Below are 27,742 nucleotides of genomic sequence, written 5' to 3'. Positions count from 1 at the left end.
ACCTCTTATCTTATCAAATTTCTAACCCTTACTTTCCTTTTCACTTTATGAAGATAATAATAATTAAAAAATGAAAAATGATTATTTGATTAAAATAAAATATAAAATAGATAATTTGATGTGAATAATTTAAAATAAAATGGTTACTTTTTTTCGTTTTATGAAGATAATAACAAATAAAGAATGAAAAATGATTATTTGATTAAAATAGAACATAAAATAAATAATTTGATGTAGATAATTTTAAAAAACAATTTGTGTAAAATAAAAAAAAATAGGCAACGAATTTTTGTATTGCTTTAAAAAATCGCCGTAATAAAATCAAATTTCTGGGGGTTTCGACTCAACAAGTCGATTCTGTCTGCAACAGCGAGTAGCCTTAGCTCTACAAAAAAGCGCGTAACAAAACCGCTACTTCCAAAAACAGAGTAAAGGAAAAACATAAATATAAATTGACAGGTAGGTTTCCCGGTGAAACCATATATATATATCGAAACTCCGAAACTCAATGCTTGTCTCTCTCTTTGTGTTCTTGTTTGGTCTTTGTTTGTAGCATATAATCAGAGACTTTTCATAGCTCATTATTTTGACACGGTCTTTGAGTTTTGAAATTAATGAAGGTTCAAGTTCAAAGCTTGGAGCTCCAGTCAAAGCGAGCTTCTTCTTCTTCTTCTTCTTCTTCATTTCCTTTCTCTCTCGACGAAATGGGTGTGCCATCTTCGTCGTCTTCGGGTCTCATTTGCCCGGACTTTCGGAGCTCCGACCCGCTTGACTCACCCTCCTCCACCACCGACGAGTCACTGACGAAGAAGAAGAAGAAGAGGATGTCTGACGTGGAGTCCACGCTCGCAGTGGTGGAGGAGGAGGAGGAGGAGAAGGAGTCTGAGGCTCACGCGCCGGAAAGCGCGTGTCCCGCGTCGGACGCGGCTGTGAGGTTGCAGAAAGTGTACCGGAGTTACCGTACGAGGCGTAGGTTAGCGGACTCCGCTGTTGTCGCTGAAGAGCTCTGGTGGGTACACAATATCTCTGTGCTATATATATATATATATTTCTTGTTGAATTGAATATTTGACTGAAGGATGAGACTATTATTAGAGTGTGATTTTGTGTGTGACTGTGTGTGTAGGTGGCAAGTGATAGACTTTGCTAGACAGAGCCACAATACGATATCTTTCTTTAATTTCTCCAAGCCAGAAAGTTTGGCTTCCAAGTGGAATCGGATTAGTTTGAATGCTGCAAGGGTAATTTTTTTTTTTTTTTTTTTTTGAATAAAGGTTTAAATTTTTTTTTTTTAAAGTTTTCTTATTGGATCAGAAAATAACAAGTTTTGTAGTTACTGTAGGGAATAGTTGGCATGTGCTTGATAGTAATTTGGGAAAAAGACGATTTGGGTGTGAATGAAGTGAGTTCAATTTAATTAAAATTTGGACTTTTATTGGGCAGGTTGGCAAGGGTTTGTCCAAAGATGCCAGAGCACAGAAATTGGCTTTTCAGCATTGGATTGAAGCTGTAAGTACTATTTACTTTCTTCTCTCTAAAGCCTTTGCAATTTATCTGATAATTAGAGTTTTGTTTTTGTTTTATAATTTGTATTCACTTATGTTAATGTTATTACTTGAAATTGTAGATTGATCCGAGGCATCGATATGGGCATAGCTTGCATTATTACTATGAAGAGTGGTGCAAAGCCGATGCTGGTCAGCCATTTTTCTACTGGTAAGCAAAATTTTGCTCCAAAATAAGTTGGCATTGCAAAAAGTTATTCTTTTATGGTATTGGGATTCATGATATTGATACTTTGAATCAAAATGAGCATAATTCTTAGAGGTGAAACAAATTCGTCAAGCTTTACAAAGCGAGTTGTCTTACATGGACAAATTTGTCCTAGTATGCATTCTGGGTATATAATGTTTCTGATGCCTTTGTAACATATGGCGTGGATTTGGCAAGAATATTTTATGTACCTTAAAAAAAGAATATTTTGCTCAGAAAATATTCTATTTTTATATTGGATTGTGCTAGATATTGATAAGGTGCTTTTCAGTTATCACAATCTATGTAGTTATTTGATGGTAGTCTTGTGAGTTTTGTGTCTCTCATTTATTTATCATATGAAAGGTTCTTCATCCATTTTGTTGATGTTGGTTTCTGGTTTATTGCTCAAGTAGGATTATATTCAATCAGAAGGTTATGGTCATACAGTATGTCCATGCCATATATGTTTCATATGATCTGAAAGTCACATATTCCCTTAAAATGTTCTAGAGATGATAGATAAATAGAGCTTTTATAGAGTTACATAAGGGAAAATTTGGGGGAGGGGGGGGGGGGTTTAGAAAACTTACAAAATGTGTGGGTCAGTAATTACTTTTTGCCTGTTGTTGACTTCTTGATACAGCCTTCATATGGAAAAAACTGTCTTTTACTAGTTGTAAAGGCAAATGGTTGCTGAAATTTTTGTTATTTTAACTCTCTGCAGGTTGGATGCTGGAGAAGGCAAAGAGCTTGATCTCAAAGAATGCTCAAGATCAAAGCTGCGACAACAATGCATCAAGTATCTTGGACCTGTATGTGTTTGCATGAATTGAATTAAATTAGAAGTGATTTTAATGCAATTTGCTGCATAATAACTGAAATTGTTAAGGATCTAGCATTTTTTTTATAATTGTTTCTCCTTCCTTCCCCTTATAATTTTTCTGCCTTTCTCCTGGTGGCTTTTATTTGCTGAAATTAGCAAGAGAGGGAACATTATGAATACATCATTGTTGAAAGGAAAATAATTCACAAGCAAACTGGAGATCTCCTTGATACTACCCAAGATTCACAATCAGCCAAGTGGATATTCGTCATGAGCACCACCAAGAAACTGTATGTTGGTCGGGTAAGAGATTTAAAAAACTGGGAACTTATTTCTTTTTGACAAGTTATATACTTCCATTGCTCTGATAATATTCCAGAACAAACTAATACATTGTTAATCCTCTACAGAAAAAGAAAGGAGTATTCCATCATTCTAGCTTCTTAGCTGGAGGAGCTACGTTAGCTGCTGGAAGGCTAGTGGCAGAGCAAGGAATTCTTAAGGTAAATTTCTTACAGATTTATACATGGCATAAGTTGTCAGCACTGGAATGGGTACAGATTTTTACAACAAAATTCTGAGCAGTAGTTGTCTACATAGGGATAGCTTTGGAAGACTGCTCTAGGTGTCCTTTTTTGGAGCTTATACATGGCTCTAGTCATTGATAGTATGCTTAATTTTTATATTTGAACTGTGGCTGTGATATTCAGAAATTCTAAACCAAGTGCTCATATTTGTTGTTTATACCTGGAAAACAGTGTAATTCATAATAACTGTACACTGATGTATTGTTGGATATAGTAGGTGGCAGTCTTCTTCTTTTCCTGCACACATGCGCACAAAAGTTACATGTTAAAATGCCAAATCAAAGTTCTGGTTCTGATAAGATGCGCTCATCTTGCATCTGATCTTTTGCTTTAATTTACAGTCCGTATCTCCATACAGTGGACATTACCGACCAACAGATGACAGCCTTGACAGCTTTTTATCCCTTCTCAAGGAAAATGGGCTGAACCTTGATGAAATTCAGGTAATTGTTCATTTGTCTGACCACATTACTCATAATCGTCATTCTAAAAAAGCTTGGTGCTTACTTGGCAAAGAAAAGTTTGGATAGTGTAAAAGATTTTTTTTTTTTTTTTTTGGGGGGGGGGGGGGGGGGATAAGAAAAATCAAATCAACCTAATACCAGGAAAGAAGATTTTCTAAAACGATGCAAAAAACTTCAGATTACAGAGCAGTCAAATGGATTGGTTTTTTATTTTTGATAATTAGATTGTTACAATGGGGGAGGGAGGGTTTAAACCCTGAATGTCTCTTTTGGAAACACCAAGAGGTGTGGATTGAGCTACAACTGTACTAGAACCGGAGTGTATCTTTTCTGATCACTTTACTTGTCTGTGGTCTGGTTATTTCAAAGTTAAAATGCCTTCTGTAATTGCCTGACAAAACTTTCACAACCTTCTTTTCAGGTATGCAAAGCCAATGAAGATATGGATGCCTATGATGAGGGCAAACTCAATGGGAATGAGACTTTAGTTGAAGGTTCGACGAAATCAAAAACTCAAGAACTCGAAATTCCAGATGAAGAAGAGAAACCCCCATCCCCAGAATCAACTGAATCTTCTCAAACTGAAACCAAAAACATTTACGAAAGGACACTGTCTGGTGGTCTTCAGAGCCCGAGAGCTGAGGTTCCCAAGACTGCAATATTGCAACGAATCAATTCCAAGAAGGCAGCAAAATCATACCAATTAGGCAATCAGCTCTCATGTAAGTGGTCAAGTGGAGCTGGACCAAGAATTGGTTGTGTCGCTGACTACCCTGTAGAACTGAGGCAACATGCCTTGGAGTTTGTTAGCCTGTCTCCAAGAACTCCACCCACACCATCAGCCTTCAGGCGAATGGCTGGTCTTGCATCACCTACTGCATCTATATCTCACCACCAGTCGGATATCAGTAATGGTGATGGGACCTCTGCTGATTAAATTCATATATCACTTAGTTTTTGCATCCTGCCTAACGAATGCTTAGTGTACATATCTGTTCTTTATGTCACCTAAAACTCTTTTGAATGGTTAGAGAATAATGCTTTTTAGGTCTAATCATGTTCCATAATCTCTACTTATTCTCTGTTTAACCCACTATATTGGAATTCCAATTGGTGGTCAAAAATTTGAGGCAAATCGTAGGGCGTAGAAGCTGTATAATCTCCTGTTGAATCCAACTACTATATTCAAGAGTTCACTGCCCATGGAAAGAGAAAACGTGCCCTTTTATCTTAGCCATACGTTGAAGGTGTTCCTTCTAGTGCTCTCTCATCACGTGAATTATCTCGCTTGGCCTATTTTGTCACATCTTGACTTTCCTAGAGTGTATGGCACATGGCAAAAACAAGCAAATAAAACATAAAAAAGGTGATGATGAAATTATCTTATTTTTTGTAAAATCAACAGAGTATGATTTTGGATAGAGTGACAAAAAAATGAAAGTGATTGACCCTGATTAATTTGTTGAAGGTTTATAACTGACCCCAAAATTTTTGAACTAAAGGTTGGTTGGTTGTTTGTAAAATCAAAATCACCACGGGTACAGAATTTGTAGGATAGTCGCAACTCCTAATGGCATTGCAGGGTCGTGGTTGCTTCTGAAGGGAAAGAAAAGTGGTGGCAACATCCAAACCAAACACTTTAAAAGCCCAATTCATTCCCGTTCCCACTCTTGTTAATTAAACCCTAACCCAATTCATTATAGTATAGGTTGGGTTAGGATTGAAAATAGATATCCACTTATGAAGGGTTACAATGATTTTAATTGTTCATAAAATATGAATTTAATAACTAACTGAAAAAAATGCTATTAAGAAAATCAATATAACTGAGCTCTCATTTAGAAATGAAGCATTGTTAAATTCTTGATGCTCTCATCTACAAGTGGCCTTCCTCACTTAACACGTTGTATTTTTTTTTTTTTTTTGGATGGGATTAACACGTTGTATTTTATTATGTTATGCTGTGTGTGTGTGTGGATAGAGACAACGACTAAAAGCCACAAAGGACCATTGGACAAGACTAAGCGTTAGTCAACTCTATATGCTTCTATAACCAAAAACACAAAGATGACTTTGAAGGAGGAATTCCACTTATTCACAAACACGACTTCGAAGGGGCAAGTCCACCCATTCTCATTTTAATAGTTTTTCTTAGGAGGCTTTGAAACTCGAAAATTTATCAAAATATTATTTTATACTCCTAGTATATTATATCTTGCTCTCTCACATGAAATGTGTGTCACATGTGTGGAATCTGCAAATGAGATCCACTTTTATATAAAATAAGAGCATAATACATTGAATAATTTCAAGATAATGACTTTACATTTATATTCAATAATCAAATTGCATACAAAAACTTAATTCATATCTCAAATAGAGAAATTGAAACCATGAAACAAATTTAGTTTGGATCTAAACTTATTTTACCAAATTAAAAGTATTAAAAAACAGGATACATTGTTCCTAACTGATCAAGTTTTGTAATTGTTCACCCTTAAATCTTATGTCATTAGAGATGTCTAATTTTTTTTTTCTTTTGCAAATTTTTTGATGTGACTGGCACTGACTACATTTTTCTTCTTTTGTAAATTCAGATTCTAGCCTTTTTAATTTTTTTTTCCTTAAGTATATATGTATCAATGATAAAGGCAGTTGAATATTTCTTTGTTCTTTACCATTTGAAGCTAAATATTCCTCTTTGGTCACTCACAATCCACTGGGTCTTACCGCGAAGGATACTAGTGAGAATGTGCTTTGGAAGTGGACCACGTGAAAACTAAGGAATAAATAAATTTATCTTATGTTTTCTCATACTATAAAGTGACATGTTAGATTTCCCGCTAAAGCCACAACTGAACCAAAGTACTTAGCTCTCTCAACTCTCAAGTCAAAGTCTCAACTCTCAACGACACAAAATGGCCATTGATTCTCTGCAGGCTGCAACTCACGCAGCTGTGAAGTTGCAGAACATGTATAGGAGTTTTCGTGACCGGCGCAAGTTAGCTGACACCCTTATAGCCGAGCTCTGGTATTTCTCTCTCTCTCTATATGTATCATATGTTCTTGGAATATCTTTGCTTATTGTTTGTCTTGCTATCTGGTTTTTTACTTGAATGTTGGACTGAAAAAATGGTGTTGATTATGAAGGGGACACGCAATAGACTTTGCTATACTGAACATCAGTACGACTTTCTTCTTCGAGTGCTTGAATGAGAGGAGTTCCAATACTCGCTGGACTCGGATTGGCTTTAATGCTTCTATGGTTTGAATATCAATTCTTGGAAATCTTTCTTTTATTATTGTGCCTATTGTTTTGATTTTACTTTTCTTTTTTTTTGGTTAGGATTTGAAGAAGGGAAAATTATAACTGTTTGTATATAGTATCTCCTTGATTCGAGGAAGATTCCGTTGCCCAAAACCAATTCTAGAGAATAGTGAATGTGAGCTCTATTTATGAAAAATTCTTGTACGAGACAATTTCATGAGACTATCTCATACAATATTTACTCCTTATCCATTTATGGGTTTTCACCTATGGTAAAAGACGGGTTTTTTTATCTCGAGAAGAAAAATAGACCATAGTTACTTTTAGGGTTTAATGGATTTTCTTGTGTTATTTTTAGGATTTTTTATTTTTATTGTCTTTCCCCTCACCTCCCTTTTTGAGAAGTGGGGTAAAGTGTTCATGGGTCCATCAAGTGGCAGGCAGTCAGGTAGGTTTGAGTTGACACTCAACCTTCCACTCGATTTGAGAACATCGATGAGTTTAAAAAACTACACCTATTGCTAACCGATACCAATTAGGTTGTTGACCTAACATAACCTCTAAGTTCTCGGTTGAATATTTTGATTATTATTTTGATTTAAAATTTTTTGGTTAGGATTTGAAGAACAAAAAATTTATAACCATTGTATCTTGTGACTCCCTCACAGCATGTAAGCCTTATTCACCTATGGGTTCACCTATTGTGAATGGTAAGATACTACCTTTAGAAGTACAAAAGAGCAAATCATGGTTGTTTTTCGGATTTAATAGATTTTCTTGAGTGATTGTTGAGATTTGATATCAACTTAAAAATGACAACTCAATAAACAATGAGAGAAAGGGAAAAGGTTGACCAAACATCATAGTCAATGGCAAGGAAGGGATGGCAAGAAGGGGAGAATGGATGCTTGTTCTAGCCTCCCATGGATGTATCTCAATAGATTTTTGGCCTCCTTCGACCATAATCATGATTGGTAAGTCGGGTCTATAAGTTCTCTTACCTAAACCTGATATTCGACCAAATTGGATCGGGTTTGATGAGAAGTAATCCAACATTAACCAAACCATTGATTGAAATAACCCAAAATAGAATGGATTGGCCCGATTTGGATGAGTGGATTGGATGCTTGAGCAACCCTAATTGTCTTTACAAGTACATTTGGTTAAAACGAGTGATATTTTAATTGGATAAGAAATAAGTGTCTTTCTCTGATTTATATATAATGTGGAGAGGGTATACTATTAAATAAGTTGGTTTTTATTAGATCTTTATCTGTTGTGAAGTCAAATTTTTTTAAAGGAGACTAAGGAAACTTAAATATGAGAGATACTATCGTTAAATTACATATTTAGATGAGAGGGGTTGCTAAACATGTCATAAGCTAATTCAATCCATCTAGCTATGTGAAGTGGAGGAAATGGGAGTGGAATATTATAAGGACTTGTACACTACGAGTCAACCAACAGAGTTCTCAGGGATGATCCAAAAAAGTAAAAGCTATGTGAAGTGGGGAAGGTTATTTGTAGAAAGTTTTGATTACATTTTCTTCCTTCAATTATGGTACAAATTATATATCCTCCCTAAAGTTTAAAAATTTGGTAATATCCTCCTTTAATTGTTGCTAATAAACACTTTATATTGTTAGGAGTGTCAAATTTAACATAAATGTTTTCCCAAAAAGGTATCTAATAGAAAAATAAATTTTTAGTATATTTTGAAATTCTACATATGCAAAATACTTATCGTCAATAGTTACGGAGGTCATTGTTCACACTTTTTTTTTTTTCCTTATCTAATATAGAATTCTACTTTAACATGAACTAAATGTATATGTAAGTGTATATGTGTGTAACTACCGCACATCCTTGGTGCGATGGTCACTCCACAAGTATAAGTGCTTATGGAGTGTGGGAGGTAAGAGCCGGGGTTCAAGTTCTCAGAAGAGAGTTTTCACACACATATACACTTAGATTAGGTTAGAGTAGAATTTTTATCCTGTATTAAAAAAGTGTATATGTGTGTGAAGTTTAAGAGCATTAGTATTGGTGATGCTAAAAAGTAATATTGCTATTTTTAACACCACCAAATACAAATTTATGCTTTGTAGTGGATATATTATTTTATTGTGTTGAAAGATAAAATAAAACTACTGATGTTAGATGTTTTGTAAAGTGAGAATGTAAAATAGATAAAGTAATTTTTTGTAGAGTCATATTGCTAAATTTATGGTTAGATGCTCTTAAAAACTTAAATCTTGGCCCTTCTTGCCCCTTTTCTCCACCTCATAAGAATTTATATTTATAAAGTCATCATCATGACAAGGTGTCGTACTGTTCATTATTCACTTTTGAAGCTGAGGAAATATTACCAGTTCACCGGAATTTTTTTTTTTTTTTTTTTCCTTTTAACAATGAAAAGCCCAAAAAATAAAAAATAAAAAGAAGAAAAAAGAGAAAACCAAGGGGGCCTACCAATATCATTAAGACTTAACAAGGTCAACCTGTTCCAAAACAACGTTATAATGATAACATAACCTTTTTTGTCTTGTCTACGTAGTCATTTTTTCAATCATAACCACAAAAAATGTTTATCTTATTCCTCTTTTTTTTTTCTTTTCATAATCCAAATAATAACTCATTACATGGAGGGAAGCTTTCATAAAGAAGCACTTTCTTTGAATTTATATTTAAAGTATAGGAAGTGATATATTTTGAAACAGTACCGTTCTTTGAATTTGAAGTAGACTTTTTCAGTCTTTTTTAATTATTATATAGAGTAGAGATGTCATAAAATTATCAGAAAATTATGTAAAAAACGATCAGTTGATGAAAATTTTAAAACTCATATATACTACAGTTCATAATTGATTTCAAGATGTCTTAATTTAAAATGCGCATATTTTATTTTCAAACACAAACCGATTTAAAATGTGTTTAGATAGCTTTTTTTTTTTTTTTTTGTTATTTTATTTGGTTATAAACAACTTTTTAAAACTTTTTTTTTTTTAAAAATACAACTATACTTTTATTAACTTTCCACAAATAACAAATAATCGTCATGAGAAATCTAATTTAAGTTTTGCTAACACGGAAAATTTAACTTCTTGGGCAGGTAGGCAGAGGTTTCTCAGAAGATGACGAAGCACAAATATTGGCTTTTCAGCATTGGATTGAAGCAGTACTAGCTTCTACTCCAAAACCTTTCTGCTTAATAATATATCTTGTTAATTTGATTTCTTTGCTAATTTTAACTATATCCTATTTTTATTATTATCATTTTATGTCTTTATCTTTACTCTTCATTGTATTTTGAACCACATAGATTGATCCACGGCATCGTTATGGGAGTTGCTTACGTTTGTACTTCAACCAGTGGTATAGATCAAATGTTGGTCAGCCATTTTTTTATTGGTAAGCAAATTATGCTCATAGGAACTTTTAGCACTACATATATAGAAAGGACTTGGTCTAGGTTTTAGATAAAAAAGGACTTAAAAAGTTGAACTTTTAGCACCACATATATAGAAAAAAGAAAGTTTGACTTTAGAACTTTGGATATTCTGAGTGGTGTTTGGTTTGTGTTTTCAAACAACTATTTTTAGTTTTTAAATAATATTACATGTATTTTCACACACTTTTTCATCCATACATATTTTCACAAATGTTTTCAAATAATAATTTTTAGTTTTTAAACACATATGCATATATAGAGCATCTTAAACACATATCCGTTTGGTAGAGCATCTTAAACACATGTTTTCAGTTTTTAAACAATTACACGTATTTTCACATATTTTTTCACTCATACGTATTTCAAAAAAATACAAACAACATTACTCAAATTCCTCTACCAAACGGGCCAGACTTTGAGAGTACTTTGAAAAAAAAAATTGTGGGCTAAGGATTTGGAAGCTTTGCTTCATCAAAAAATTTGAATCATAATATCATAAAAGTCTTAATACTTGGTCTAGGTTTTAGATCTGAAAATGGACTTAAAAAATGAGTTTTTAAAACTTAAAAGTCGAAATACCATTCAATAATTTCAATTCCTACTAGCTAGAGTGGTTGGTGATTTGATTCGAGTCCACCATTGATGTATTATACGTGAAGACAAAAAAATGATGTTTAGGACAGTTTGTGTATATCCCTTCTTTTTTTTTTTTTTTTTTTTTGGTAAGTGGAACTGTTGAACTTTAGCTGGTAGGAATTGAATGGTAGTTCAACATTATTAATGGTTGCAACTTGCTTTATTAGGAAATTGGAGTTAAATCAAATCACATACGATCTTCATATATATGACAAATAATATGGGCCTCATGAATTTCTTGAGAAATATTAACATTTGGATCATCTGCTTGAGAAATATTAGTCAGGAGAGATAAGACTTTCTATACGTTTGTTACTTTGAATAGAATCTGTTCCTTCAGATGTTTTACATTTCCTTGTTTCTGATTTTTCAAATTCTTAATATAAACAACATAGTCCTTTTTCTCAAAAAGAAAAGAAAAGGATCATCTGCTTGATATTATCATAAATTACTATTTATCCCAAAAAATTAATAGACAATAATAAATTTGAATATTTAACCATAATTTTAACAGACATATTTAACAGTTAATAGACAATTGTTATGCTCAATCAAGTTTTAGAGTAATTATTCTAGTAAGGATGTTGCTTGCAGGTTGGATCATGGAGCTGGTAAAGAGATTGACCTCACAGAATGCCCAAGAAAAAAGCTTAAAAAACAATGCGTTAAGTATCTTGGACCGGTATGTGCTTCCATAAATCAAATCCAGAACATGTATTGGACTGACATTGAGTATCAACTGTTATGCATATTGTTGCATTATAAATGAAATTGCAAATTAAGACCTTTCTTTTTCTGGTGAATATGTTATTTTTTGAAATTAATTAGATAGAGAGAAACCAATACGAATATGTGGTTGCTGAGGGGAAAATTGTTCACAATCAAAGTAGACATGAGCTTCATACAATTGAAGGATCGGAAGGGCCCAAGACAAAGTGGATATTTGTTATGAGTCCCTCAGGGAGACTCTATATCGGTAAGGTAAGATAGACTAAACAAGCAGAAACTTATTTGGTTTTTTTTGGGACAAGTTTTTCATATTTCCATGCTTCTGTAATTGTCTTTTAGAACTAATTAACACATTGTTAATACCTTGTAGAAAGAGAAAGGAAAGTTTCATCATTCAAGCTTCTTGGCTGGAGGAGCTACAATAGCTGCTGGAAGCCTAGAGGCAAAACATGGATTTGTTAAGGTACAGTTTTATAGGGGGATTGTTACATGGGAAAAGTTGTTGGGCTGGGCTTGGCCACCGGCAATTATGTTGTTGATCTGGTTAGTCATGTACCTGTAAAACCTGTTACACACACCATTTTGCACACTCATGGGTTGAAGACGTACACGATTTCAATTCAAATCATCGTGTATACAGACGTGTGTGTAAATGGTGTGTAATTAATGCTGCCCCGCCGATCATGTATTTGTGCTTTTTTGTGGCTTCTAATTATCGATTGCTCTAACATTTCAGCTCATCTCTAGAAATAGTGGACATTACCAGCCCGGAGATGACAGCCTTGAGCGCTTTTTATCCTTTCTAAGAGAACATGGGGTAAACCTCGTTGGAGTTCAGGTAACTATTTCCTCTCAGCCAATAATTATTTCATGTATGACTTATCAAATATATGCTTTTACTGGCTTATTGGGTTCAAAATATAAATTAGCCAAAAATATAGTTGTATTTAGAAAAGCAAAACTTTAAAAAGTTAAACATAAGCTCCAGCAATCAAGTCATATGTGCACATGGATCTTATCTTTTTTGTTTGCATTATTTGTTTGTTATCAATAAGGATTGTGTATCAATCCCATCAATCCAATCAAACCGACCCAACTCCGATACCTCGAATTGGTTTTTCGTTGGTTGGGTTGGTATTTTATTTTGAGTCTTGGGTCATGTTGGTTTTAGGTTGATAGTTTTTTCAACCCGTTTGACCGAATCCAACCCAACCCAACACATAAATAAGTTTATTTTATATTCTTTATTTTCATTTTTTAGTTTGATTTATTTTGGTATATTAAGAATTAGTTTTGATAAATTTGAAAATTTGCAATATAATCTAGGTATATTATGTGAGTTGTAGTACTTTAATTTAAAAAGTAATTAAATACTTAGAGAAAATCCAACTTTTTACAAGGAATAGAAAATGTAAGCACAACCCATTGACCCTCAAACCTGACTTATTTTTTGCTTAAATGTCATCTCTTGTAATTGCCTAACGGGATGGTTTGCACATTGCTTGTTTGCAGATAGGAAAGGTGAATGAAGATTCTGATTAAGGAAGATTATGGCCATTAATGGAAATGGAAATGCTGTTAATGTTTTGACAATGTCAAAATTAAACTCCCTTACCTAAAAATGCTGCCCAAATAATAATAAAAATGTACTTTATAGCCAAAGATGCTCTACTTCTCCTCATGAATCATCTTGATCGTCCTGTTTATTTGTTCCTAATCGTACTAGTTAGGTTCTGTTTGTGTATTGTGCACTGCGAAGATATCAAGCAATTATAATAACAGGGTGAAGATAAAGCAAAGAGGAAAAATAAAAGAAATGAATTACTGATCATCGAAGATGGTGGTAACCCTTGTTCTAAAACTTTATGTTAACTTATTATTATATTTGTTGGTTTCTAATAGTTGAATAAGGGATTTGTGGTTTAATCATTGCTTACACAAAAAACTGATTGATGTCTTAATTTAATGATAAATGGCCTAATCATCAGAAGCGGACACCATAAATTAAAACTCTATAATAAAAAAAAAGTATACTTGCCATATATATTTATTGCTCATGGATCACAATCACAAAGATTTTTTTTTTTCTTCCAACGGCATGCCAAAGGCCAACAAGGAAATAATTTTTTTTTTTTTTTAATAAGAAATTTGTAACTTTTGTTAAGAAGTAGATAAAAACAATACATCTTGAGACAAAGAAGACTCAATCATACTAGGATTTTACTCTATCTAAGTTACATAATCAAAAACATCCTTGGCAAGAACTCGACACAGAAATGACATCCAAAATTGGTGTGTGATTCTATCTAAGGCCTGCAAGCACTTGTAATAGAAATTACATTGAAAGCACATCAAAAACATATTATTTTCATCTAAGAAACATTGATATAGACATTAAATGAGATACAACATCATGAAAATTTCAAATACATAGACAATTAATTATTAATTTTATGTTTATTTTAATCTTTCAAAATAAATAACTATTATAAAAATTGTTAAAAGCATGTATATCTAAAAATCAAGTTAAGTTTTTTAAATAAGAGAAAATCATATATTTTTGTGGGGCGATGAAGATCCAAAGTAGTTAAACAAGCGGCTAAGGTTATTTCCGAGGAGTTAAAATCCATAAAATGATCTAGGGTGGAGATCCCACGACTTGAAGAGAGGTTGGGGTAACTCATTTGGTGAGAATTTCGAGGACATACTCCAGACCTCGAAGGGACGAGCACCGGTGGTATAAAGGGCATGGAGCTAAACCACCCAAAAGGGAAAACTAACTCGGCACGGAATGTGAGAAGGATGAAGAAGGAAGGGCATAGAAGCCATCCCCTTCGCATTAAATACAATACAACCACTTTTCTGGTCGCATTGACGAGAAAGTGACAATGAGCAGTGGTGACACAACTAAGATTTTAGTGTAAAGCTTACCGGTATGTTCCTGATGGGACAAGGATCTAAGGAATGTGATCCTAACCCTCCAAGTGTAAAATCCAGATGCGTTCAAGCTGAAGATATAAGGAAAAATAGAACATCTGGGAGAGGGAGAGGAAAAAAGGGAGAAAGAAAAAAAGAAAAGGGAGAGATATAGTTCATTTGTTCTATAATGCCTTCCTCGAACCAAACCCGAGGACAAGCACTTAATTTGTTTTTAATCCAATTTCCGAGTTGAATATTAATGAGACAGATAGCACCTCTTTCTGGTGTTTTGACAATGTCCTTCATGATCTTGTAGTGTGTATTTAAAAGTAGACTTGACATTCTATCTCTAAAGAAATTAATTGTGATAGTAAATAGCAAACATATTAATTGACGTCAAGTCGTTGTTTTGCTTTTTGCCTACCACAATTTTTTTCTCAGATATATATATATATTAAGAACACATTACACATAAAATGTTTTCAACATTTCTGTATTGATATGTACATTTAGTATGTATGCGTTAGAAATTTTAGGATGCATGTGTGTATTTCTTAGTGTAGATGTTAATTTGTTAGTAATTTAGTACACATGACTAGAATCAAACTTTGAAAGGAAATAAGTTACTATAGCATATAATGTTTGATCTAATTTCAACTGGAATGAAGCCTATTACCTAATCTAACATTCTTGGGGTGGACCTCATGAAAAAAGTTGCTACAGGAATTACATGAGCAGATTGTGCAAAAGGCTATTATCTACAATTAGTAAGGAAATGAACCTGCATTTTACCTAGAGCTACTTCCTTTCAGGTGGTATACAAAACCATTTAGCTGGCTAAAATCCACATATTGTTGAACCCTGCAATTAGATCATAAACTCATAATACAAAACCTACACAAAATGAAAGATTTAAATGGAAACAACATAAAATAGCATCTAACGCTGAAGGATTACAAATATTTGTTCAATTCCATTATGCTCCTTTTCCGCGTCATTACAGAATGTAGTGATCATTTCCGTGACAATTTTGGGACTGTTTGCATCTTGCAAAGCTTAAATATAGGGTATTGTAAAGCCGAACCGAGTATTATATGTAGTACTATAGTTAATTTGAGCCCTAATGTTTACGTGCTTGTTCATGAACACATTATTATGTTTGAGTTTGGCTCGTTTAATAATCGAGTCTATGGTTGGGTTTGAGCTTGGCTTGTTTACTAAACGAGCGAACATAAACAAGCTTTCTTCTCGAGCCGAGCTCGAGTGGTTCATAAACAGTTTGGTTTATTTATAGCCCTACTTGAATATGAGCAAAAAAATTAGTCCAACATACCTTGCAAATAATTTGTTTGAGACAACTGCTCTACTAGCTTGACAAATATTTTTTGCAACCATCTTCCCCAAATTACTTCACCGAAAGATGAAGTTCAAGAAGAAAACACACTAAAAAAAAGGAAGTCATTTTGTCATTTTTCTTTCATCACTATTTTTTTTTGTTGCTTTAAAATAATAAATATTATTGTCAAGAGTCTCTAATAACACTTCATTTTCTCTTCATAGAAAAAGCTAATTACCGATCAATGTTCACTCTTGACTATTAGCAATAATTACGTACTATAAGTCTTTACTCTCTACTATTAGGTTTTCGTCAAGTCTAATACTTTAAAGAGTAAAAAATTTCAAAAAGAAACATGTATAACAAAAATTTGAATGTTTTCGTTAAAATTTGATTTGATATATATATATATTTTTTTTAGAATCAAAATTTGAAACTTTTTTTTTTTGTTGTTGTTGAGGAAAATCAAAATTTGAAACTTGGATGTTACAATTGCACCATAATTAAAGGTGAGAAAATACAGTTTGCCTAAAATTAAAATTTGAACCTAATAAAAGTAGTATGCTACATGTTTTAAGAACAAAAATTGTCGACTCAACAATCAATCAAAATGAAAAAAGTGGGTTTCAATAAGTTTAACTTGTGATGTCTCTTATCACCGCACACCTTTGGTACAATGATTATTCTACATGTATAAATAAATGCTTATGGGATGTGGGGGGTAAGGGCTGAGTTCAAAAAAAAAAAAAAAAAAACCTTGTGATATCTCTTGCCATTGAATAAATAAATATAGGCTTAAATTATTTTTACACTACAAATTAATTAATGTCTATTATTTAGGCCTAATAATAAAAGAAAATTATTATGGAGCGATGCAAATCTCATCATAGCTATTTAAAAAAAATCAAAATGAAAAATTTTCTAACTCTATCATAAGCACACCCGTTATTATTATTATTATAAAAAAACAAAGTAAGATGTAGCCATACACAAAAAAAAAAAAAAAAAGGAGGTATAGACATGGATTAGACAAGTCCTTGCACTGTGCTTGACGCCCAGGTCCATGTTATCTCAAGGAGACTAGTCTGAAAATTGGATGGAAAGGTAGAGCTCGTTGTTGAGGAGAAACACGTTGAAGCTGAAAAGGCTTTTTAAATTGTGAATGAATAATTTCTCAATTAGACTAAGTTTTTTTTAGAAGATCAATTAGACAAGTAGGTGTAAAATATCACAAAGAAATTTGTTTACTCTAAAGCACAGGAGTTACATTCGTTCACTGCCATGTGACTGTAAGTATTCTCAAATTTCAATTCTTGTTGCAACAAAATTGCTAGGTCTTCTTATAGAAATAAATAACTGGTGCTAACTTTTCGCCCGCATTTATGCAAATGTGTGAGTGAACTTCCCAATCAGCACAACGAATAAAAAATTAAAATTACCAGGTGATGTCACATTTGCATAAATAAGAGCAATTTATTGGTTGGGGGGTCAGGGAGGACCACGTCAGCAGTCCTCCCGATAGACCTAATAATTTCTCTGTCCCGTTTATATTAAAAAAAATTAAAAAAAACTATTATTATTATTATTATTATATATTTTTAAATATGAAATATATGTGCTTTAGCTTTCAAATTTTGAATTTATGATTTTTTTGGTGTTTTGTTTTTTTTAAGAAATTTATATTTATATGTTTCAAGAAATAAATTGTTTATATTTTTTTAAATGTTGTTTTGTTATGCTTGAATTAATTTTGTGTTTTTTTGGTGATTTGTTTTTTTTAAGAAATTTATATTTATATGTTTCAAGAAATAAATTGTTTATATTTTTTTAAATGTTGTATTGTAATGCTTGAATTAATTTTGTGTTTTTTAAACTATATGTTTCAAGAAATATATGTGTTTTTTAATGACGGCTCAACGTCATGGAAAGGTTCTTCATCCATTTTGTTGATGTTGGTTTTTGGTTTATTGCTCAAGTAGGATTATATTCAATCAGAAGGTTATGTTCATACAGTATTTCCATGCCATATATGTTTCATATGATCTGAAAGTCACATATTCCCTTAAAATGTTCTAGAGATGATAGATAAATAGAGCTTTATAGGAAAATTTGGGGAAAAGGTTGGGGGGGGTGTTAGAAAACTTACAAAATGTGTGGGTGGGTAATTACTTTTTGCCTGTTGTTGTCGTCTTGATACAGCCTTCATATGGCAAAAACTGTCTTTTACTAGTTGTAAAGGCAAATAGTTGCTGAAAGTTTTGTTATTTTTAACTCTCTGCAGGCTGGTTGCTGGAGAAGGCAAAGAGCTTGATCTCAAAGAATGCTCAAGATCAAAGCTGCGACAACAATGCATCAAGTATCTTGGACCTGTATGTGTTTGCATGAATTGAATTAAATTAGAAGTGATTTTAATGCAATTTGCTGCATAATAACTGAAATTGTTGAGGATCTAGCATTTTATTCATACATTGTTTCTCCTTCCTTCCCCTAATAATTTTTCTGCCTTTCTCCTGGTGGCTTTTATTTGCTGAAATTAGCAAGAGAGGGAACATTATGAATACATCATTATTGAAAGGAAAATAATTCACAAGCAAACTGGAGATCTCCTTGATACTACCCAAGATTCACAATCAGCCAAGCGGATATTCGTCATGAGCACCTCCAAGAAACTGTATGTTGATCAGGTAAGAGATTTAAAAAACTGGGAACCTATTTCTTTTTGACAAGTTATGTACTTCCATTGCTCTGATAATATTCCAGAACAGACTAATACATTGTTAATCCTCTACAGATAAAGAAAGGAGTATTTCATCATTCTAGCTTCTTAGCTGGAGGAGCTACGTTAGCTGCTGGAAGGCTAGTGGCAGAGCAAGGAATTCTTAAGGTAAATTTCCTACAGATTTATACATGGCATAAGTTGTCAGCACTGGAATGGGTACTGATTTTTACAACAAAATTCTGAGCAGTAGTTGTCTACATAGGGATACCTTTGGAAGACTGCTCCAGGTGTCCTTTTTTAGAGCTTATACATGGCTCTACTCATTGATAGTATCCTTAATTTTTATATTTGACCTGTGGCTGTGATATTCAGAAATTTCAAACTAAGTGCTCATATTTGTTGTTTATACCTGGAAAACAGTGTAATTCATAATAACTGTACACTGATGCATTGTTGGATATAGTAGGTGGCAGTCTTCTTCTTTTCCTGCACCCATGCGCACAAAAGTTACATGTTAAAATGCCAAATCAAAGTTCTGGTTCTGATAAGATGCGCTCATCTTGCTTCTGATCTTTTGCTTTAATTTACAGTCCGTATCTCCATACAGTGGACATTACCGACCAACAGATGACAGCCTTGACAGCTTTTTATCCCTTCTCAAGGAAAATGGGCTGAACCTTGATGAAATTCAGGTAATTGTTCATTTGTCTGACCACATTACTCATAATCGTCATTCTAAAAAAGCATGGTGCTTACTTGGCAAAGAAAAGTTTGGATAGTGTAAAAGAAATTTTTTTTTGGGGGGGGGGGGGGAGATAAGAAAAATCAAATCAACCTAATACCGGGAAAGAAGATTTTCTAAAACGATGCAAAAAACATGGCATTTCAATGGGCTGAGTGTTCTGTGTTGTTAAACTTCAGATTACAGAGCAGTCAAATGGATTGGTTTTTTTTTTTTTTTTTTTTTTTTTTTTTTGATAATTAGATTGTTACAATGGAGGAGGGAGGGTTTAAACCCTTGATGTCTCTTTTGGAAACACCAGGAGGTGCGGATTGAGCTACAACTGTACTAGAACCGGAGTGTATCTTTTCTGATCACTTTACTTGTCTGTGGTCTGGTTATTTCAAAGTTAAAATGCCTTCTGTAATTGCCTGACAGAACTTTCACAACCTTGTTTTCAGGTATGCAAAGCCAATGAAGATTCGGATGCCTATGATGAGGCAAACTCAATGGGAATGGGACTTCAGTTGAAGGTTCAACGAAATCAAAAACTCAAGAACTCGAAATTCCAGATGAAGAAGAGAAACCCCCATCCCCAGAATCAACTGAATTTCCTCAAACTGAAACCAAAAACATTTACGAAAGGACACTGTCTGGTGGTCTTCAGAGCCCGAGAGCTGAGGTTCCCAAGACTGCAATATTGGAACGAATCAATTCCAAGAAGGCAGCAAAATCACACCAATTATGCAATCAGCTCTCATGTAAGTGGTCAAGTGGAGCTGGACCAAGAATTGGTTGTGTCGCTGACTACCCCGTAGAACTGAGGCAACATGCCTTGGAGTTTGATAACCTGTCTCCAAGAACTCCACCCACACCATCAGCCTTCAGGCGAATGGCTGGTCTTGCATCACCTACTGCATCATCTATACCTCACCATGAGTCGGATATCAGTAATGGTGATGGGACCTCTGCTGATTAAATTCATATATCACTTAGTTTTTGCATCCTGCCTAACGAATGCTTAGTGTACATATCTGTTCTTCATGTCACCTAAAACTCTTTTGAATGGTTAGAGAATAATGCTTTTTAGGTCTAATCATGTTCCATAATCTCAACTTATTCTCTGTTTAACCCACTATCTTGGAATTCCAATTGGTGGTAAAAAATTTGAGGCAAATCGTAGAGGGTAGAAGCTGTATAATCTCCTGTTGAATCCAACTACTATATTCAAGAGTTCACTGCCCATGGAAAGAAAACGTGCCCTTTTATCTCAGCCATACGTTGAAGGTGTTCCCTCTAGTGCTCTCTCATCATGTGAATTATCTCTCGGCCTATTTTGTCTCATCTTGACATCCTAAATTGTGTATAAGTATATTTTGTCACATCTTGACTTTCTTAGAGCAGTGACGGTTTTTGGAATTTTTCCGAGAGTGTTCCTTAAGAAGTATAAATTACACAACTCACTACGCATTATCTACGGCTCAACCCATTGCCTCACATAATTTAATTTGTTTGTTTTTTATAATGTACTAGTCGCAGACCTGCGCACTGCACATGATAATTTTTTAGATAAAATACTATTTTAGTCCCTAGACTTTATAAAGAGTTTTATTTATTTATTTATTTATTTTTAATAATAAATAGTTTTATCATATTTTTCATAATCTTGTTTATAACATTTTTTACCATTGTCATATATTTATTGGTTGATGATTTGCATAACATAGACATTAAATAAGAGGTAGAACTATTCATTAATTTTTTTTAAGTCATGATGTATGAAGATTATGATTATATATATATATATATATATAAACTAATTTCCATAGTTAGAGTTTGATTAATTTTAAGTTTAAATTTTGTATTATTATATTTAATTTTTGATTATTGATTTAAATAAGTAAATTTAATGGTTGATGTCCTTTGTATACCCATCTCTATTTTATTATTTCTTACTCCTCTTGACTACCATTTTATTTTCCAAATAACGGTTATTAATTGACGTTTGATTTCATTTTTTTTTTCTTGCTTCATTTATTCTTTATTACTCTGTATGTTCCTTTGATAGTTGTAAATTTTATGGTTATCAATAAGAAATAGAAATCATGGATGGCTTAAATAATTATAGATGTAGTTACGTTAGTGGTATGTCAAAGGTTTTTTTTTTTTTTTTTTTGTTGTTGTTGTTGTTCCTTCTGAATTTTCAAGGAAATATGAAAGGCATTCCTCTAGTTTGGTCTTAATCAATTAAGATATCCATAATATATTAACAGAATTAATAATGAGCCTCAAATTTTTTTTAACGTATGAAGTGGTTAGGTTAGAGGTATGTCAAATGTTTTATAAAAAAATTTTAAATTTTTTTTTAAGGAAATGTAAAAGGCCTTTTTTTGAAAAAATAAATTGTGACTTTTTGAATTGTAAAAATATGATTGTCTTAATTACCTCGTTTATAGATTTCATTATTAAGTTATAAACATCTAAATTAAAGTAGATAAATATATAAATGCAAAATTAGATGTAAAGTTACAACCACACAAGATAAATATGTATAGATAATTATTATTATTATTCATGAATCATTAATTTCATTGTTTACTTATAAAATCTAAATAATTTTTTTTTTGAAAAAAATTTAAATTAAAATAGATGAATATGTAAAAGTAAATTTATATGAAAAGTTAAAACTACCTAAGATGAACATTTAACCACCGGTAAATATGTGTTTTTTGAAGACTAAAAGTATACAAGATTGCTTTAGCTGGAACTATATAACTATGCAAATATTGTAAAGTTACAAGATAAATATGTATAGATAACTATTATTATTATTATTCATGAATCATTAATTTCATTGTTTACTTATAAAATCTAAATAATTTTTTTTTTGAAAAAAATCTAAATTAAAATAAATGAATATGTAAAAGTAAAATTATATGAAAAGTTAAAACTACCCAAGATGAACATTTAACCACTGGTAAATAAGTGTTTTTTGAAGACTAAAAGTATACAAGATTGCTTTAGGTGAAACTACATAACTATGCAAATATTGTTGCGAATCCATGATTTGCAAATTATCAAGTTTGGTGGCCTTACAAAACATATATTTCATTTTGCAAAAACCCTTACATGAACTCTTTTGTGACAACCTTTTTATTTTATTTTTTATTTTTTTTTGCATAAACAACTTAAGAATATTAAGACTTAAGTTAACACATGTGGTAGTTGCAAAACACGTAAGTGATATAAAAAATAGAAATTTTTAAATATTTAAAAAACATTTTTAGTAGATTGTAATATAAAGCATTTTTTCTCAATATTTTTTGTAACTTTTCCCATAAGATCAATATTGTTGATATCCTTTAAAGATGATACATAAAAATTTTTGAGAAGAAGAAGAAGAAGCAGAGACGATGCTAACACATAATATAAAATTATTACGTTTGTGTGATTGAAATTTTGGCAAAAAAAATATTAAAGTAACTATGATAAAAGTTTTTCTCTAAATGATATATAATAGTTCATATTTTTTTAGACATAGATTCGAAAACTTCATTCCCAATAGCCTTTTAAGTCTACAAATTCCTCAATCTATGGGCCCAGACACACTCAAATGGTGTTATCTAAATTATAAATTATATGATTAATTATCACACAAATATTTTGTTTCTCCCAACATATGGTAAAGAAAGGAATGTTTGTGACTAGATTTAAATGTTGAATAAAATAAGATGAATAACGTATGGACGATGTGACTGACTTTAAATGTTGAATAAAATAAGATGAGAGGAAAAAAGAGTAAAAATAAAATATATAGCAATAAACATCAAATTATCCATGTCATTCTATGTAATACAATAACATTATATTATTATATACTATATGAATAATGTAGTAGGATAATATTTAATCAAATATAATATAAAAGATAACAACTTAAAACGCAAAACTAAATTGCATCAACCCAAAGTAGAATTCTAATTAACACAAAAATTCATCAACCTAAAGAATTGATGCAATAAAAAAAAAATCATACAAAAAATGAAAAACAAATTGAGTGAGAGAGAGAGAGAGAGAGAGAGAGGTAACATTTTTGTGTGAGAAAATTATGCATAGAACGAAAAAGAAAATGTCAAATTTATTATAAGATGTTGAGAATAAGAAAAGTCAAAATAAAGGAAGATAAAAAGGTAGAGAAAGAATAATATTAAGGTAGAAAGTAGTGGGGAAATGAAGAGATAAAATGGAGGGAGAGTTTTGGAAAATTAATTATAAAAATAATGGTTAAAAGATATTTCAATTTTCAAATAATGGAGTTTTTAAGTCACCTTAAATGTGAAAATGTTTAAAAAAATATATAAGAAAAAATGGGAACAAAAAATGATAAGGTGGCTGCTAATGTGGCTTAATGTGAGCATAGCAACAATAAACGCTACGCTTCAACTTTTAGTAATGTGGGGTCCAACAATTTGTGGCCCTGGCGCATTTTTACATTGGGGCCCAAGGCCCGAGCCGAGGAAGGTTCTAGCCGAGGATAGGTAATAAAAGTTCAAATAGTCTTGAGGCACAGTCGAGGATGATTCTGTCCTCGGCATATCTGAGGTCCCCCTGGAAGGAAGGGCAAAAACGGTATAGGACCAGTTTGGAAAAAATCTAAAATATCTATGTCAATAGAGAAGGATGCGCTGGATAGTATAATGACCAAGGACAAAGGGAAAGCTGCCCTTACTGCCATTCAATACTCTGCACCTGACAAAGCCATACTCTTCAGCTTTTACAACCACCCCCAACCACTCTGGGTATGGGCTGATGGGACAAGTATCAGTCCTAAAAAGTTGAACCCACACGTGGACGTTGGATAAGGGATATAGGCCAGTATAAAAGGAAAAGTAAGCAATCCAGAGAGAGGGGCTGGGAAAAATGGCCAAAAACCAGAGCCTCTCAGCCCGCCTCCAGGAGAAAAACTCCTAGGGCGAACACGATTTAATTATGTATGAACACCACGGAAAACTACTGTCTTGTGACCAAGGCCTAGCCTTTCAAACCCATGCTCTATAAGTGATATTGTTTGGGCCTTTTTACGTGCGAACCCAACACTATTACGGGTCGTTACAAATTGTGTCCTTACAAGTAATATATAGATATAGACAAGAAACATTCAAAGATTGCTATCTAAATTATAAATTATATGATCTTTAATCACACAAATATTTTGATTCTCCCAATGTATGGTAAAGAAAGGCATGTTTGTGGCTGTATTTAAATGTTGAATAAAATAAGATGAATAACGTATGGAAGATGTGACTAGATTTACATGTTGAATAAAAAAAGATGAGAGGAAAAAAGAGTAAAAATAAAATATATAGCAATAAACATCAAATTATCCATGTCATTCTATGTAATATAATAAAATAATATTATTATATATTATATGTATAATGCAGTAGGATAATATTTAATCCAACATAATATAAAAGATAACAACTTAAAACACAAAACTAAATTGCATCAACCCAAAGTAGAATTCCAATTAACACAAAAATTCATCAACCTAAAGAATTGACTCAATAAAAATAAAAAAATAAACCAAAATATGAAAAACAAATTGAGAGAGAGAGAGAGAGAGAGAGAGAGAGAGAGAGAGAGAGAGAGAAGTAACCTTTTTTGTGTGTGAGAAAATTATGCATAGAATGAAAAAGAAAATGTCAAATTTATAATAAAATGTTAAGAATAAGAAAAGTAAAAATAAATGAAGATAAAAAGGTAGAGAAATAATGATATTAAGGTAGAAAGTAGTGGGGAGATGAAAAGATAAAAGGGTGGAAGAGTTTTGGAAAATTAATGGTAAAAATAATGGTTAAAAGATATTTTCATTTTAAAATAACGGAGTTTTTAAGTCACCTTAAATGTGAAAATGTTTAAAAAAATATGTAAGAAAAATTGGGAACAAAAAATGATAACGTGATTGCTAGTGTGGCTTAACGTGATCGCAGCAACATTAAATGTTACACATCAGCTTTTAGTAATATATAGACTAGACACATTAAAAGGGTGTTATCTAAATTATAAATTATATGATCTTTTATCACACAAATATTTTGATTCTCCCAACGCATGGTAAAGAAAGGCATGTTTGAGGCTAGATTAAAATGTTGAATAAAATAAGATGAGAGGAAAAAAAGTAAAAATAAAATATATAGCAATAAACATCAAGTTATCCATGTCATTCTATGTAATATAATAACATTATATTATTACATACTATATGTATAATGTAGTAGGATAATATTTAATCAAACATAATATAAAAGATAACAACTTAAAACACAAAACTAAACTGCATCAACCCAAAGTAGAATTCTAGTCAACACAAAAATTCATCAACCTAAAGAATTGATGAAATAAAAATAAAAAAATCAAACAAAAAATGAAAAACAAATTGAGAGAGAGAGAGAGAGAGAAGTAACCTTTTTTGTGTGAGAAAACTATGTATAGAATGAATAAGAAAATTTCAAATTTATAATAAGATGTTGAGAATAAGAAAAGTCAAAATAAAGGAAGATAAAAATGTAAAGAAAGAATGATATTAAGGAAGAAAGTAGCGGGGAGATAAAGAGGTAAAAGGGAGAGAGAGTTTTGGAAAATTAATAATAAAAATAATGGATAGAAGATATTTTAATTTTTAAATAATGGAGTTTTTAAGTAACCTCAAAAGTGAAAATGTTTTAAAAAATATATAAGAAAAATTGGGAACAAAAAATGATAACATGGCTGCCAATGTGGCTTAACGTGAGCATAACAATATTAAGTGCTATGCTTCAGTTTTTAGTAATATATTGACTAGACACATCCAAAAGATGCTATTTAAATTATAAATTATATGATCTTTTATCACATAAATATTTTGATTCTCCCAACGTATGGTAAAGAAAGGCATGTTTGTGGTTGGACTTAAATGTTGAATAAAATAAGATGAATAACGTATGGATGATATTACTTGATTTAAATGTTGAATAAAATAAGATAAGAGGAAAAAAGAGTAAAAATAAAATATGTAGCAATAAATATCAAATTATCCATGTCATTCTATGTAATATAATAACATTATATTATTATATACTATATGTATAATGCAGTAGGATAGTATTTAATCAAAAATAATATAAAAGACAACAACTTAAAACACAAAACTAAATTGCATCAACCCAAAGTAGAATTCTAATTAACACAAAAATTCATCAACCTAAAGAATTGATGCAATAAAAAAATAAAATAAAAAATGAAAAAAAAATTGAGAGAGAGAGAGAGAGAGAGAGAGAGAGAGAGAGAGAGAGAGAAGTAACATTTTTTGTGTGAGAAAACTATGCATAGAATGAAAAAAAAAATGTCAAATTTATAATAAGATGTTGAGAATGAGAAAAGTTAAAATAAAGGAAGATAAAAATGTAGAGAAAGAATGATATTAAGGTAGAAAGTAGCGGGGAGATGAAGAGGTAAAAAGGAGGGTAAGTTTTGGAAAATTAATAATAAAAATAATGGTTAAAAGAATGATATTAAAAGATGTTTTAATTTTTAAATAATGGAGTTTTTAAGTAACCTCAAATGTGAAAATATTTAAAAAAATATATAAGAAAAATTGGGAACAAAAAATGATAACATGGCTGCTAATGTGGTTTAACATGAGTTTAGCAATATTAAATGCCACATTTCAGTTTTTAGTAATATATTGACTAGAGACATTCAAAAGATGCTATCTATCTAAATTATAAAATACGTGATCTTTCCACACAAAAATATTTTTATTCTCCCAACGTTTGGTAAAGAAGGCATGTTTGTGGCTGGACTTATATGTTGAATAAAATAAGATGAATAATGTATGGAGGATTTGACTTTATTTAAATGTTGAGTAAAATAAGATGAGAGGAAAAAAGAGTAAAAATAAAATATGTAGCAATAAACATCACATTATCCATGTCATTCTATGTAATATAATAACATTATATTATTATATACTATATGTGTAAGGACACGATTCGTGACGAACCGCAACAGTGTTGGGTTCGCACGTAAAAAGGCCCAAACAATATCATTTGTAGAGCGTGGGTTTGAAAGTCTAGGTCTTGGTCACCAGACGGTGGGTTTTTCGTGGTGTTCATACGTGGTTAAGTTGTCTTCACCCCTGGAGTCTTTTTCCAGGAGGTGGGCTGGGAGGCTCTGGTTTTTGGCCATTTTTCCCAGACGCTTCTCTAGGTTACTTATTTTTCCTTTTATATCTGCCTGCGTTCATTGTCCTTCTTCCACGTATAGGGTCAACCTTTCTAAGACTGATACTTG

The 27,742-nt window shown here is 32.0% G+C and overlaps 1 protein-coding gene and 1 pseudogene across 2 annotated transcripts; both read left to right on the top strand.

Annotated features, from left to right (window-relative positions):
• Positions 1-484: 484 nt before the first annotated feature.
• LOC115953640 (IQ domain-containing protein IQM3-like) lies at positions 485-4,862 on the top strand. Its single transcript, XM_031071378.1, has 9 exons — positions 485-1,009; positions 1,127-1,241; positions 1,444-1,509; positions 1,628-1,716; positions 2,480-2,567; positions 2,735-2,881; positions 2,989-3,081; positions 3,507-3,608; positions 4,051-4,862. The coding sequence occupies exons 1-9, from the start codon at positions 615-617 to the stop codon at positions 4,564-4,566; spliced, it is 1,611 nt and encodes a 536-aa protein (XP_030927238.1). The 5' UTR covers positions 485-614; the 3' UTR covers positions 4,567-4,862.
• Positions 4,863-6,547: 1,685 nt separating this feature from the next.
• Positions 6,548-20,667, top strand: LOC115952036 (annotated as a pseudogene). Its single transcript, XR_004083291.1, has 9 exons — positions 6,548-6,660; positions 6,780-6,894; positions 10,010-10,075; positions 10,220-10,308; positions 18,250-18,337; positions 18,506-18,652; positions 18,760-18,852; positions 19,278-19,379; positions 19,870-20,667. The product of XR_004083291.1 is annotated as an IQ domain-containing protein IQM3-like (transcript).
• Positions 20,668-27,742: the final 7,075 nt, after the last annotated feature.

The sequence above is a fragment of the Quercus lobata genome, chromosome 7, assembly GCF_001633185.2.
Source record: "Quercus lobata isolate SW786 chromosome 7, ValleyOak3.0 Primary Assembly, whole genome shotgun sequence".
In the NCBI taxonomy this organism is placed as follows: Eukaryota; Viridiplantae; Streptophyta; class Magnoliopsida; order Fagales; family Fagaceae; genus Quercus; species Quercus lobata.
The sequence above is the reverse complement of the archived record's forward strand: the minus strand, read 5'-3'. Positions and strand labels throughout refer to the sequence as shown.

Bases quoted from the DNA above. Each gene is read 5' to 3' on its own strand.
- LOC115953640 (XM_031071378.1), top strand. From the start codon at position 615: ATGAAGGTTCAAGTTCAAAGCTTGGAGCTCCAGTCAAAGCGAGCTTCT. The intron at 2,568-2,734 runs GTATGTGTTTGC...TGCTGAAATTAG, and splicing joins GCATCAAGTATCTTGGACCT to CAAGAGAGGGAACATTATGA. The intron at 2,882-2,988 runs GTAAGAGATTTA...AATCCTCTACAG, and splicing joins AGAAACTGTATGTTGGTCGG to AAAAAGAAAGGAGTATTCCA.